The 14,987-nt window shown below is 38.6% G+C and overlaps 1 protein-coding gene across 1 annotated transcript in view; it reads left to right on the top strand.

Moving 5' to 3' along the window:
• crhr2 (corticotropin releasing hormone receptor 2) overlaps positions 1-11,088 on the top strand; it is a 43,703-nt gene extending 32,615 nt beyond the window's left edge. Inside the window, exons 7-12 of the mRNA XM_042497952.2 lie at positions 157-217; positions 324-396; positions 962-1,047; positions 4,721-4,856; positions 5,375-5,416; positions 7,146-11,088. Of these exons, the coding sequence (XP_042353886.1) occupies positions 157-217; positions 324-396; positions 962-1,047; positions 4,721-4,856; positions 5,375-5,416; positions 7,146-7,286 (539 nt within the window). The 3' untranslated portion in view covers positions 7,287-11,088. The remainder of the gene's footprint in view (positions 1-156; positions 218-323; positions 397-961; positions 1,048-4,720; positions 4,857-5,374; positions 5,417-7,145) is intronic.
• The last annotated feature ends 3,899 nt before the right edge of the window (positions 11,089-14,987 follow it).

Below are 14,987 nucleotides of genomic sequence, written 5' to 3'. Positions count from 1 at the left end.
GGAGAAGTTTCAGTTTTGCAACCTCAACCATAGGGACTGCTAAATCCTACAAATGTGCCCTTTAATATACTTCTTTTTTCTAACAGTATTCTATTCTATACCCTCTGTAAATGTCAATTTCTGACTAATGTGTATTTTTTATTTTCTTTAAACCAGGCATTCCATGCCCTATAATAGTTGCTTGGGCCATAGGAAAGTTGTATTATGAAAATGAACAGTAAGTTTCCGACTGATATACTGTATGTGTTTTCTGACACGAATGTTTTCTTAATAGTTTTATTTAATTTCCTTTGTACTGATTATTTATTTTCTTTTGTCAACAGATGTTGGTTTGGTAAAGAGCCTGGAAAATACATGGACTACATTTATCAGGGACCAGTTATTCTTGTGCTTCTGGTGAGCATCAACACAGAAAGCCACTGCACTGTACATCCACTGCCACAGCGTTTGCATTATTTGCTAGAACCATTCAGTCCTATAACACACAATGTACCCTAACATTCATCACTAATGCCTGCTTGAAGGTGTAAACTGATGGAAAAAAGTATGTCTTCAAGTGAAAATGGTTTTGTAATGAAAATAATTTCCATCCCACCTCCAGCTTGTTGGAAAGGTGGAATTAATCTTCCTGATGGCTTCAGGCATTGCATCTCACAAGGAGCCTAAAAATAAGAAACTGCATTCATAGGAACATACCCGCTAATGGTTTATATACAAGCTGTTAGCATGTAGTAGTGCTGCAGTGACCAGCCATGATTTGTGTGCACATTCTCATTGAGAAGGAGGTGGCTTTGACTTGTGTTTCTCTCTACTCCTCCTACTCAGCATTTAATGAGCGGAGTGTGTTTGCAGCAGAAAATTGCTTTGGGTGTATTGCTGTGTACGTCTTTAGCACAGGGTTCAAGGCTAATTATTTTGTGTGTGTGTGTGTGTGTGTGTGTGTGTGCAATTTTTTTTCCAGATAAACTTTGTTTTCCTCTTTAACATAGTAAGGATTCTTATGACCAAACTAAGAGCTTCGACCACATCTGAAACAATACAGTACAGGTAAGTTCATTGTGTGTGGATTACTGTATAAATACTGTAATGACACTTTCTTCTTCTGTTTTTATCTTTGCAAGGACAACATGAAGCATTTAAAGACAGTGAAGACATGCATTTCCAGTACTCATATTAAACTTTATAGTTAATGTTTATAGGGATATGGTCTATAATTTAGTGCTCAAATTCTGACTTAATTCCATTCAAATCCTCTCAAAAAGAAGATATTCGGGGATCAAAGGATCCAGTGTTAATAAATTCAAATCACTGCCAATGCTGTAATAATGGGGATCAATTATCGCTCTTATGGCTTTTTCTGCACCTCTTTCAGGCTAAGCCAATGCAATTACTGTGGTAAATTAAAAACAATAAATCACATAAACAAACTGAAACCCAATTATTCAATCTGTTGTACTCAAAAACTCAAATACTTCAAGCATGGAAATTTTCTTTTTTATGCCTCCAAGCCAGCAAAAGCTGTTTCCAGAGGCATTATGTTTGCTTTAGAGAGTGCTTGTGTAAGGAATATCTCAAGAACACCTTTAGGGGTGTTACGGTTTTATGAACCATGAGCAAGAGGTGGACCTAAGAGCAAAACACAGACGGGGTTGAAAAATAATCAAAAGGGCTTTTAATGAGAGTGGATGGTGAAGAAAGGTGATGGAGGTTAGGGGAAGGGATCCAGGGAAGGTGAAGGTGGAGGAGGCTGGTGAAGCTGGAGGTAATAGTGAGGCTGGTGAGGCGAAAGGTAGTGGAGATCCGAGAAGGTGAGGGAGGTGAGTGACTGAACATGAAGGCGATGGGCCTAGGCGCTGAGGTGCTGGAGCTCTGAGAAGGTAGGCACTGGAATAAAGCACACAAAAAAAGGCACAATAAGCACAAAAGGTCAAAGTCAAAAAGTTTCTTGAAGCACAGGAAAAATCTCATGAGAGACGGCCAATATACCATGGATGAGGTGTTAAACAATCTGGCACCAAACAGGAGTGAAGTTGAGGTATTTATGCTGCAGAGGGGTGATGAAGTGTGCACTGAACACCTGGAAGCAAGAAAAGAAAGAGACACACCAAGCATGCACACGAACAGTCACAAGCAATCCAACAAAAAACACAAACCACCACAAAGGGGTTCATTTAAAGGTGGCACAAACGTCCACTTGAATGCAACAAAGAACTGGTTAGGTTTTAGTAGTCATAGGTCAAAGGTCAAGGCCATTGTGATCTCATCTGTCTCATTATTGTTAATGCAATATATGTAAACACCTTGTGGAAATATCTTTAAATTGGACACAAACATTCTCCCTTGGACTAATTATAGTAAGTAATTAGAATATGGTGGTCAAAGGTCTACATAAATGAGACCTTGCATCCATGTCGTTCTTGTGAAAGCCATATCTCAAGACCATCTAGAGGGAATTTCTTTAAATTTGGTACAAATGTTTACTTGGACTCAAGAATAAACTGATTAGAATTTGGTGTTTAAAGGTCAAAGATCAAGGTAACTGTGACCTCACAAAACATGTTTTTGCCCATAATTCAAGAATCCATTTGATAATATGACAAAACTTCACAAAAATGTCTAATAGCATATAGTGCTAAAGTGATGACACTTTATATCCAAATGGTCAAAGGTCAACTTCACTGTGACATCATGATGTTCTGCAGAAACACATTTTGGTGGCAATTATTCGATGTCATAAATCAGGAATATATCCTGCCGGGGGTAAAGATGTTTCTGAAGCATTCATGTTTTCATGTATATGGATTTAAATTGTGAGCGCGACCATCCTGGTGCACAGAGGAATACAGTTGTGAGGCAGTATTTCTGGTTGCTTTTTTGTCATAAAATGCTAATGGTCAGATAGTTCCCAGTGTTTTCCTTTTTTTTTCAGTTTGATTTGTTTCCTACAACACCTCAAATGTCATATGGTACATGCTCCTTTCTGTTAAAATCTATGGTGATATTTGTGTCTTATGTTACAGTAATTTTCAAAAAATGTAACGGCAGACGTTAGATTTAGAATTTAATAGTAGAAAAGATAGATGTACCTGTCATATTTATTGAAAATGAAGTCTTGACAAACAACTTGACTTGAGTGAGCACAAGGTATAGTACTTTGTGCAACATTTCACTTAGTGCCCCCCCCCCCCCAGTAATCGTTGGAAATGGCAAACCTCTCACGTATCTGACAAGACTTGGCGAGCTGTGCGCAGTCCTGCTTTATTTTGTTAGGTTGTGCATCACTGCAAAAATTGTGAGTTTGCTTTCTCACCTTTTATTACTGTGTCAAGTGTATTTTTCTCCTCAGGGGATTATTTTGAGTGTATGGGGTGTTTGTGGTGTCACAGCTCAGACAACTTCAATTCAGGCTTTTCAGGATGAAGTTGGATTTACGGTCAGGATTTGACAGAAGTGCTGACGTGAGCCTTGTAGATTTAGGAGAGTGGAGGACTGGAGTGTCAGGCATAAATTGGTGACCTAAAAATAGTACATTATGTTGTTAAAATTGCAGTTGGCTTTACAAGAACTGCTTTGGCATAATAAATAGCAGGGCAAATTTGACAAGGAAATGGGATTTCCTGTGATTTTTAAATTGCTTGTTTGGTACAGCATTTTTTTTTAGAATATATCACCTCATATTTACAAGAGAAGACAAAGGACGAGCCCCCAATTTATGTTATGCCCCATGACAAAACATGAACTAAGCCCCCATCTTCCCCAAGTCCCAAGCAGCTAAAAAAGGCAACTCACTGAGTGTCCAAACAATTAAATTTACATGCATTACTGAAATGTTGTCTCTTACTTTATTTTTTTTTTATTCATGGTTTTAAAGATCTCATGATTTATTATTTTATTGTATTAAGATTTATGATTTTGCTAATATTGATCTCTGATGCCTCTTATGTACTCTACTTCATCATATTTTTTTGGTTTAACTGTTTTGAAATTGTTCTTTTATGTTAAATAGCGTTGTTGGGCTGTTTTATATTTATTCTGTCTATTTGCATGTGAAGCACTCAGTGCATATACCCTAGTGTAAAGCACTTTGTGCTGAATTTTTTTGCATGCAAAGTGCTATATAAATAAAGTTTATTGTTTATTATTAATACCCTGCCAGGGCTGCAGACCAATAATCTTCTTGTCTTGCCACAGACCTATTTGCATACATAGAGACACTTGCACACATTCATGGAAAGACCCACAAGAATACAAAATATGACCATAGTCATATGAACTCAATTTGAAATATCATGGGATATATTAGCTCTTTAGTTAATGAGAAATAAAACTGTCCAATAGACTGTTCAGCCACTGGAAAAGAGCTGCACCACCTCCAAACTAAATTCAATTTATTTTAATGTATTAATTTTCACAGCTGCAGGCATTATGGATAATTGTAAAAACATGTGTATTAATTAATATTTATGATAAGTAATTTCTTACTGCACACCTGGTGTCTGTCTGCAAACTAGGCTTCATCTGTAATAATGTGTTGATACTTTAAAAAGCAAAGAGGTGTGTGTGTGTTGGTGAGTGTGTTTTTTTGTTTCTCCCAGTCAGCCCACTGATGCACAATCATGCATCAGTGAAATCCAGAGTGAAATCCAAGTTCTTATTATAGTATTTTTATTCATTTTTTTTTCTAAATGAAACTGATGATTTTTCATCCTTTTCTTCACAGGAAAGCTGTGAAAGCAACACTGGTCTTGTTGCCTCTGCTGGGCATCACCTACATGCTTTTCTTTGTGAATCCGGGGGAGGACGACATCTCACAAATCGTTTTCATCTATTTCAACTCCTTTCTACAGTCTTTTCAGGTGAGACTGAGGATAATGACGCAGTGTGACACAGGCCAATGCTCAAAAACCCACACATAGTGTGCACAAAGTGAACAATGTGAGTCATACTGCTTTTCTTAATGCGTCTTATCGCAGAGTCATATCACTTCTTTTCAGTTTATGAGCCTTCTTGTAGGAAGATGATCTGAAGTAGTGTCCAGGCTGTGCTTATACACGATGTGACTCTCCTTCCTCAAGTTCTCAGCAGACACAGCTCACATAGCCATGTGGGCATGTTTTGCTCTGTGGCTGTTTTTTTGGCTTTCTATTTTCTGAGCTGAAATGTAAGACTGAGTGGGCAGGAAAAAGACATTTCAAGCTGAGCTTTTTAAGTCAAGAATTATATTTGGCATGACACATTTTGCAAAATGGAACATTTTCTTTTGCTATTTCTTCTGGTTACTGCACCATCTGATTTCTCTGATGTCTAATTAAGGTGCCTTTACACAATACAGGTCCATTTACCTCTTTCAATAGCGATGTGCTTTACTCTGCAGGGCTTCTTTGTGTCAGTGTTTTACTGCTTCCTGAATGGAGAGGTGAGTCACTGGAGTTTTGCAAGAGATTCAGAATTTATGAATTTAATTAAGTTGTCGATGTTTTTCTTGATATATGATCTTAATTAAGCCCCATGTGGATTTCCTTGATTAGTTTAGTTGCGTTTTTTTTTTCTAACTACCCTCCTAGTTGCAATTTTCAAAAGTTCAAGTTGGGGGTAGGATCAGGTAACTTTCAAAAAAAAAAAAAAAACGCTGAAAGATTACCTGCTCTGGTAGTGAAATTGTAGCATGTTGATTAAGTGTGAAAATAAAACATCTGTCATCATCATCTAATTGAAACAGAAGCAAACTGCTTGACTTCCAGCTGTTTGAAAGTCATTAATGCCATTATAGGAACCACACATTTGTCAGTAATTGTGAAAAATGAAGGACCCTCTCGCCGTTCTCGTAACAACTCTCAAGTAATTGAAACTCAAGGGCCAAGGGGCGGTTAATTTGATAAAGAATGATGAAGAATTTGAGTCACCCCTCTTGTACAATAATTTCATACCAGCTCAAAATTGTCATTAACAAAATCAGTTGTGTGGGACAGGTACAGGACATGAAGGGGCAAATTTGACTTTTGGACGTTTAGATTTCTGTAAATAATAAATGGCAAGAGTTTCTACGTAGTTGGCAGTAAATTTTTATCTTATACTCCAGTTTTTTAATGTAAAAAGGCTAGTAAAATGATCTTTTGGGGAGGTAGCATCCCTCTAAATGCCCATCTTTTTTTCACATTACGATCAATTTAACTAGTCCAATATTAACAGTGTATATATAATAATAACTTTCTTTTCAAATCTCCTCTAATCACAAGCACACATTTGCACACTGAGAAAAGCATAAGTATAGCCAGCCAATCAGGACATGCCTTCGTGAACACGTTGGTGGCACAATCAGGGCTGGAAAGGCCAACCATGTCTATCTTAAAATCAGCTGCTTTTGCTGGCACAGTTGCCTCGTGAAATGCCGCCAATGTCTTGCTAAACAACACTTGCTTTTGTGGCACAAATACCACTGCAAATGTCACCAATGTCTCACCAAAAAACACCTGCTCTTGGTGGAACAAACATGACTGGAAGTGCTGCCAGTCTCTTACTAAAAATGCACCTGCCTTTGGCAGCACAATTGCCACTGGAAATGCCACACATGTCTTACTAAAACGCACCTGTTTGTGATGGCACAGTCTCTGCTAAATATGTGGCCAATATCTTGCTAAAAAACATCCACTTCTGATGGCACAATCACTGCTGGAAATGCCACTGATGTCTCTCAACAAAAGAACCCCTTGTGTTGTTTGTTGGTCTTGAACAGTAGCGTCGCAGCTTGCCTTGGCAGCAGTCTCGCCTAGGTGTCACACCATCCGCCAGTCCCTCAAACTCCTGATGACCAGGCTCATATAAATGCAATCAGAACTATGTCTCTTTAGAAACGCTGGTATGATAGGTATAAAACATACAAATGCAACATAGATGTAGTTTGCAAAAACATACAATACCAACACTTTCTTTCGGTGACTGTGATGCTTCTTTCCAGTCTTTATGCTAAGCTAACCCAGATGTTTCCTGCTGTAGCCTCATAATTAATAAACAGACACAAGACTGTCATTGATCTTATTGTTTGGCAAAATGTCATGTAAATGTTTTATGTTATAACATTTGTTCTTCTTTGTATATACAAAGTGTTAATAAGAAGTACAATAATATATTCATCCTCAACATTTCAGGTGCGTTCTGCAGTAAGGAAACGATGGCACCGCTGGCAGGATAACCATGCCCTTCGAGTGCGAGTGGCACGAGCCATGTCTATCCCCACATCTCCAACCAGGATCAGCTTCCACAGCATTAAACAGACCACAGCTGTGTGAGCAGCACATAATCTCTTCTACAACATCTAAGGGAACGGACTTAATCTTTTTGTCCTGTATAAACAATGCAGTGGTCCACAGAGCAGACTCATTCCTCAACAGCAGCAGCAGTGTGTCCAGTGTGGCTAAAGAGTGTGACCACTTCTCCCATATGGCGATAACAGCGTCTACTTTAACCACACATGAAGTAAAATGGGCACATGAGATTCTTGGGGGATTTCTGTCCCATGATATATGGTACCTGAGGTATACAGGGTTTGAGTTTTTCCTGAAGTGTATTTAAAAGACTTAAGGATGGCATCATCATCAAACTGTCACGTCACACCAAGTGTTACGGTCTGATCCTACAGCGTTATTATCGCTGTCATCGGACTGCTTAGTGGTTGCTGCTATAGAGCAAATTAATCCTACAGGATTTACAGCAAGATACTTCAACAGTTCACACACTTTTAGGCATCTGCTCCATTGTTACTTAGAGGAGGTGCAACAAGGACTACTTGCAATTTAATTAGATGCATAGACTGAGATGCTCTCAAAAATGTTTCCAGATTTGTATTTAGTGTGACGAATATCAGATTTAGAAATGCTCTTTGAGTTATCTGCTCTATGGCATCAACAGCTGTGTTTGACAGCTAGGAAAGAGGCTTTGGGGAGGAAGAGGGTTCACCTGAATTAAATATCAAAAACACTACAATATAAAAGGCATAAGATTCAAAAGGGGCACTATCAGAATGAAAGAAATAATTTGAGCACTTGGTATTCACCGAAACAGAATCTCAACACGTGGTGGAATGTTTTTGGTCAATGTGAGATGATGATTTTATACAAACAAGCCATTCTATAAGCCTTTTTAATGTGTCCTCGGAGCAGTTTGTGGTCCTTTATACTGTTGATTTTTTTTGTCTCATACTGTAGTTGTGATAATACTTTTCCTCAGTTTCCTCTCTGTTTCAACCTTTTTGTTTTCACCTCTATTTTTAACCTCCCCTTTGTTTGATTTTGCTTTTTTTTTTAGCTCCCTAGAGAAGTAGGGTGTGAACACAAAGACCAATTTAATGTGTCATGTGTTTGAACCTCTTGAGGCTGATAGGTGAGCAGTCCCAAATTAAATCTCTCCTCCAAACGAGTAAAGATATATTATATAGCGTTGGCCATTAATATAATGTATATGTATGTTAAGTGCCATGCATAGATTCATGGTGCAGGCACAGTGGCTGCAGATTAAATTCTTTTGGCTTTATGAAATCCTTGCGGCTCTCTAGTAATCAGTGTCACAACTAAGCTGCTGGTTCGAAGAGAAGCTTGATGAAGTGAGCACCACACACTTGCCCTGCTTGTAAGGCCAGCTCACATCTGCCCAGGCCGCTCACACAATAATGGGAACAACCATCTATCTGCATTGTCAAACTCCAAAAATACTTTCTATTTTCTGCAAAAGGGTGAAGAGGTGAGAGGAAGAGTTAGTTTTGAAAATGATTACAAATAGTCAAAAAAATATGTTGTAAGATTATGTTTTGATGCAGATGCTCCTTTGTGTGTCCCAAATGTTTACAACACACAGTAACATCGGAGGAGTATTTCTGTCAGTTAGGTACAATTTAAATTTTGTTAAAGGAATAGTTTGACATTTTAGGATATACAGTTACTCATTTTCTGGCTGAGAGTTGTGTCATATCTGTCAGCCAGCTTAGTTTAACTTAGCACAAAGACTGGAAACCAGGGGAAACAGCTGGCTAAGGGCTGGGACATGTTGCATCTTTGACTGCCTGAAAAATGCAAAATCAGGTGCTGGGTGCTACTCTTGTGCCTACTCTGTGCAAGCTTTCAAGGACGCTAACATACAGCACTGTAACATGGCCTACTTGCCCTAAATATGGAGTTCTGAGCTTATCTTCCTCAAGGTGTTTTTATGCCTCTGCGCCAGCAATAGCTATGGCCGGAAGCATTATGTGTCCACTGTGCGTCTAGGTTGTCTTCTGTATGTCTGTATGTCTGTATTTCTGTTGTCCCATTCTCATGAAAGCAATATCTCAAGAACGCCTTGAGAGATTGTCTTCAAATTTGGCTCAAACGTCCACTTGGACTCATTGATGAACTGTTTAGGTCTTGATGGTTATAGGTCAAAGGTAAAGGTCATTTGACCTCATCCTTGTTATTTTTGTAAACAAGATATTGGAGGAACACCTTGAGGATGTGTCTTCAGATTTGGCACAAACGTCCGACTCAACAATGAACTGATTACATTTTGATGATCAAAGGTCACGGTCAGTGTGGCCTTGCATCCATCTCATTTTAGTGAACGTGATACCTCTAGATAGCCCGACACTAAAATTATCAACTTCCTCTATATAATTATCATAGACTGATATATATGGAAGAAAGTTAAGATATCTCCCGGATGTGGTTGGTTGTGCCTCATCGTATGGGCATTGTTGCGGTACAAAAGTTTAACTTGTTTTGTCTCAGGGGGCAGCCACTGCACCTTAAAAAAATAGGCGCTTGGAAATGCTCCACAATGGCATTGCTCTAGCTTTTGAGCATGTCTTCTGTGTATCGACATTAAAGGGATTTGAGGGTACAAAAACATGTGTCATGTGTGCAGACGTTTAGTTCTGTCCAAAAGAGTCTCCACTCATGCCTGTTTACCTCATGTAACCTCACGAGTTAACATGCACACTGCTTCTGATGTAATTTAGCAAGGTTGTGTATATGCATATTTTCAAAAATTTCAAACAATTGTTTATTTTATTTGTTATTTTTTAAAGTTTTTATTTATTGATTTAAATACTTTTATTGGGATTAAAAGCCACTGGTTCTGTTTGGGAACTAGTTTTAAAAAACGTAAAAGAAAATATACAGAATTCTGTGTTCAGATTTGTTTGAGGGTGTAGTATAGAAGTGATGATCATCACACCTTGTAGTAAAATGGACATTTCATACTTGTATTTTATAATATTTTGTTACTTTACAGTTTTTGTTTTTGTTGTTGTTGTTGTTGTTGTCGATATGCTGCTAGACTGGACTGACATCAAAAGTTAATCATCCAAAGCAATCTTGATGTAAATATTTTATCCTAACATTAACCTGAATTTCTGTTTCCAGCATCACAACTTGTGCAGCTGTACCACTGCCGGTGACCTCATTATGTTCTGTAAACATTGAATATTCATTATCTAATAGTTGTGAAATATTTTCAAAGAGAAACAAGAAAATCATTTGTTCACACTCACCAAAGAGACAGACCATATTTGCCAGCATCCAAAATTTTTATTGTCTGCATATTTCTATTGTTGCCGTTGCACTTTGTAGATCAAATCTTGTTGACTTTCTTTTGTACACCATTTATTGTACATGAAGAGATGTAAACAACGCAGTGTGCTGTCAGAATTGTTAACTTATTGTACATGAGTACATTTGACTTCCTGATTTTATGGAAAACTATTTGTTGAACCACCCATGTTGCCTTACAGACAAAACACAATGCATTTTTTGGGTGAAAAGGAAGCTAATGTCTCTGTAAAACGATGTTTCATTGTGTTACTAAAATATACATTTGTACATGCACATGTAAAAGGATAAATGTTGATTTGAATTAAAATTTTGCTCTTATTACTCTCTTATATTTGCTCTTTGGCTTTTCATGTAAAAATATCTTGTATTTTCAAGGAACTTGTAAACAACGGTAATGTGGGTTGACAGAATATATGATGCATTATGTCTATTTAGTTCCACTGAGCAATCTAGTATTAGCTCTAGATTGCACTAATGGGATCTGTTTATTCATTTGCTATCTATCCCTATCTCCAAGCACTGTGTGAAATAAATGCAGCCGTCTTCTAATGACTCAATCATATAATTATTCTTATGATAAAGGAGACTACTGCAGCCTCACTGGCACTGTGGCATGTAATTGTCTTACTTGTAAATATGGTATTCAGTGTCTTGAGAGAGTGCCTGCTAGGCTATGCAATATGAATGTAGATAGAGTTTCATACATTTCAGACTGGAGTGAAGTGGAGCAGAAACTATTCCCTGTGTCCAAACCCCTCAGGACTCGATGAGTTATACATCCCTAAACAATTAGCCGAGACTGTGATGCAGCCTAATAAAGGCTTGTTGTGACAATTACTGCTTTTCATGGTTGACAACGGCATGAAAGGCAGACAGTGGATATGATCTGTAGCGCTAGAGGCGAGCAGCACATCTGCACTGCGTTTTGGATCATTTCCTCCGAGCTTCTTTGTTTGGATACTGAACTACATTTCACCAGTCATTACCGCAGCTAAAATTGAATGACTTGCATGGGAGCTTGAAGCCACTGTGACAGACTCAACAATGCTTCATTTATAATGCGATGATGAGGTGTTTCCCAGAACAGGATGCATCAATTGAAAACAAAAGGGTTGATTAATGGCTTTCACTCACTTAGAGGTACAGTGTGTAAGATTTAGTGGGGTTACAAAACTGAAACTTTTCCCATGTGTCAAGCGTGTAGGAGAACTCATCCTGTTTTCATTTGAAAGCAGTCAAGTACCCCCACTTTTGCTGTACTTTTGGTGTAAGATCCCAACACCAAAAGTCTCCTTACTCGTCTGCATGACACGCTGCTGGACAGAGTTAGCTTCGGGGCCAGACAGAACTGTTTGCAGTGTTATTATGCTCTTGCGGACAGCCATGCGGCACCTGCCATGGCAGCGTAATACGCTGATGATCGGGTTCAGTTGAGAACGTAGCTGGAATATAATACATCGCTGGACAGTGTCAGAGAGAAACGCTGCCGGTAACAACGTCATAAGGAGCACAAAGGTGCCTATTGGGTAGGTGCGAGGGTCCAACAAACCCTAGACCTTCATGCAAGGGTCCAGCCTCTTCTCACCCCAAACTTGTAAATAGTGCTGCTCTGTCAGTGCTTTCAACGTACATGTGTGACACCAAAAGCCGTTTTCCGTATCCAACCGGAACACAACTGGATGTTGTCAGATGACAATGTGTTTGGAGAGAACCGTGTTTGGCGTTTTTATGATGTGCTGGATAACGGCTAAATGGCACCAGGTGCATCCACATGCAACCTACATGGGCGGCATCGCTTGAGAATGCATCAGACAGAAGCGGTCGTGTGCACATGAAATGTTGAAGCAACAGACGTAGAAGGATACCTAAAATGTAGTATGTGGACATGGAAGTGCACTGCAAAGTGGCAACATGTGACACTTTGAATGAGAACATGTTGATACTTTTCATACTTAAAAACATGTCTGGAGAGGGACTTTGAGGCAAAAAATGAAATATCACTTTTGTACAAGTATTCAGTCCCTTTACTCAGTACTTGGTGAAGTGCCTTTGGCAGCAACTACAGCTATGAGTTTTCATGGGTTTGACTTTGCAATGCACATGGATTTTTGGGATTTTCTACATTTATTCTCTGCAGATCCTCTCAAGCTCCGTGAGGTCTGATGGAGACCATCAGTTCATAACCATTTTCAGGTCTCTCAGACACTCACAGACATTCATAGACTTTTCCTCAAGCTATTCATGCGTTGTCTTGGCTGTGTGCCCGGGATCATTGCCCTTTGAAAAGTGAACTTTTGGCCCAGTCTAAGGTCCTGAGTGTCCTCCATCCGGTTTCATTAAGGATGTCTCTGTATTTTGCCCTGTTCAGTTTTCCCTCACCTCTGACCAGTCCCCACCACTGAAAACACCCCCACAGTATGATGCTCAGAATTGAGGCCAAACAGTTCAATCTCCGTTTCATCAGACCAGAGAATCTTGTTTCTCACAGGTTGAGAGTCCTTTGGGGGCCTTTTTGCCAGGCCCTTCTTGCCAGATTGCTCAGTTTGGCAAAACAGCCAGCTCGAGGAAAAGTCGTGGTTGTTCTAAACGTCTTTCATTTAAGACTTATAGAGGCCATTGTGCTCTTTGGACACTTTGATGCAGCTTCCCCTAGATCTGTGCCTCAACATAATACTGTCTCCGAGCTCTGCAGACAGCTCCTTTACCCTCATGACAGCTGTGAGGACTTACAGGTGAGTGGCTCTTGAAATCACATCCAATCAACTGAATGCACCACAGGTGGACTCCAATCAAGGTGTTCAAACAGCTCAGAGATGATCAGGAGAAATGGGAGACACCTGATCATCTCAGCATTAGGCTGCAAAGTAAAATATGTGAAAAAGTGAAGGGGTCTGTAATGCAATAAAAAAAAAGGCGGAGGACCTCTTTATTTGATGTCATTTGCCTGAGCGTTAAATGATTTTAAGCTTCTGTGGTGCAGTTCAGATGCGGCACCACAGCCTTTTAGTTTACAATTACAACAACACAGGTAAAATTTCACAGTTGGACAATGCAAATGATCACATCCTGATAATGTAATTGTTCTTTTACAGTGTTGTGCAGAACCTATTATTAATCATAACATTACTGGAACAAGAGACCAAGATTATAGTGTAAAATGCAGATTAAAAAAAAAAAAATACCCAACAAATCTTTTACTGATGGGAAACTAAACTGACTATTGGAATTGAATCTGGTCTTATTATAAGTTTGTGACACTAAAGCTTTCAGAGGAATGCCAGTACAATAATATACTGTGGCTCAAACCCTTGGCTAATAAAAAACACAGTGAATGCTGAATATAATTATATCGTATTCATCATTTTAATCAAGAATGTCAAATGAGACCAATTTATTTCAACATCTTATTTGGCCTAAAAGGATAAGCCTTCAGGAGCTGACGTTGAGTACATTTAAAGTGAACTTAAACACAAATAGCGTGACTCACATTAAAGAAATGATTTCATTATGATACAGCCACTTGACTGAATTACTTCGTCTGTGCAGCTGAGTTGAAACCATAAACAGGTGCTATCCTGGAGGTCCAGTGGAAAATTGACTGTGCACAAATAATGGCTAAATATATATCCTGACACTCAGGCTGGAGGAAGTGGGCTGACTGACAAAGATTATGCGGTGTGATGAAGGTCAACAGAGCACAGGAGGAGAAGTGCTTGAAAAAGCTATTTGTGGTGAACGTGAAAGTTATATTAATGTGGAGATTAAAATGATTTGTTTCCAAATGACTTTATCCCCTAACAAGCTGGTGGCCTAGTCATTACAACTCATTCTGTACTAAACACTGTTCAAGCCTACAGAGCCCACTTAGTTTTAATTATAACGTTTCCAAGGAAACTAAATATGTCTGAATTTAGTGGAAATGTGTATAAAATGATGCACATGATGCCTAGATGGGTATAAATATTTCTTGATATTATTATTATTATTTTTTTTGTTAGTAGTATAAAATACATATAAATAAAATATATGCACATAATTTCCAGGAGCTGTAATTTATTCAACTCAAAGCCAGCCAAACTCTTTTATCTCTTTTTTATGCTGATAACATTCTGTTGTAATGCTCTTTTAAACTTGGAGAGATCAGCAAAGTGCCTATTTTAAATAATTGTTGCCATGAAGATTTTCATGATTGGTAATTGCTTTCACTTAAATACAAATCAGACAAAAGCTCTTATTATTGTCCCTGAGAAGTATATTCCTGACACCAAGTAGCACATGTGGTCTCTCAGTATCTGTATTCAGCAAAACTTTCACAATTTAAGTGTTATCCTTGACCCGTCCATGTCACTAGAAAACCATGTCAGCCAGCTTTTGTGTTCATGTTTTTTCCGGTTATTGGAACATGGCTAA

This window comes from Plectropomus leopardus, chromosome 12, assembly GCF_026936395.1.
Source record: "Plectropomus leopardus strain MGB_pleo_1.0 chromosome 12, ASM2693639v1, whole genome shotgun sequence".
In the NCBI taxonomy this organism is placed as follows: domain Eukaryota; kingdom Metazoa; phylum Chordata; class Actinopteri; order Perciformes; family Serranidae; genus Plectropomus; species Plectropomus leopardus.
The sequence above is the reverse complement of the archived record's forward strand: the minus strand, read 5'-3'. Positions and strand labels throughout refer to the sequence as shown.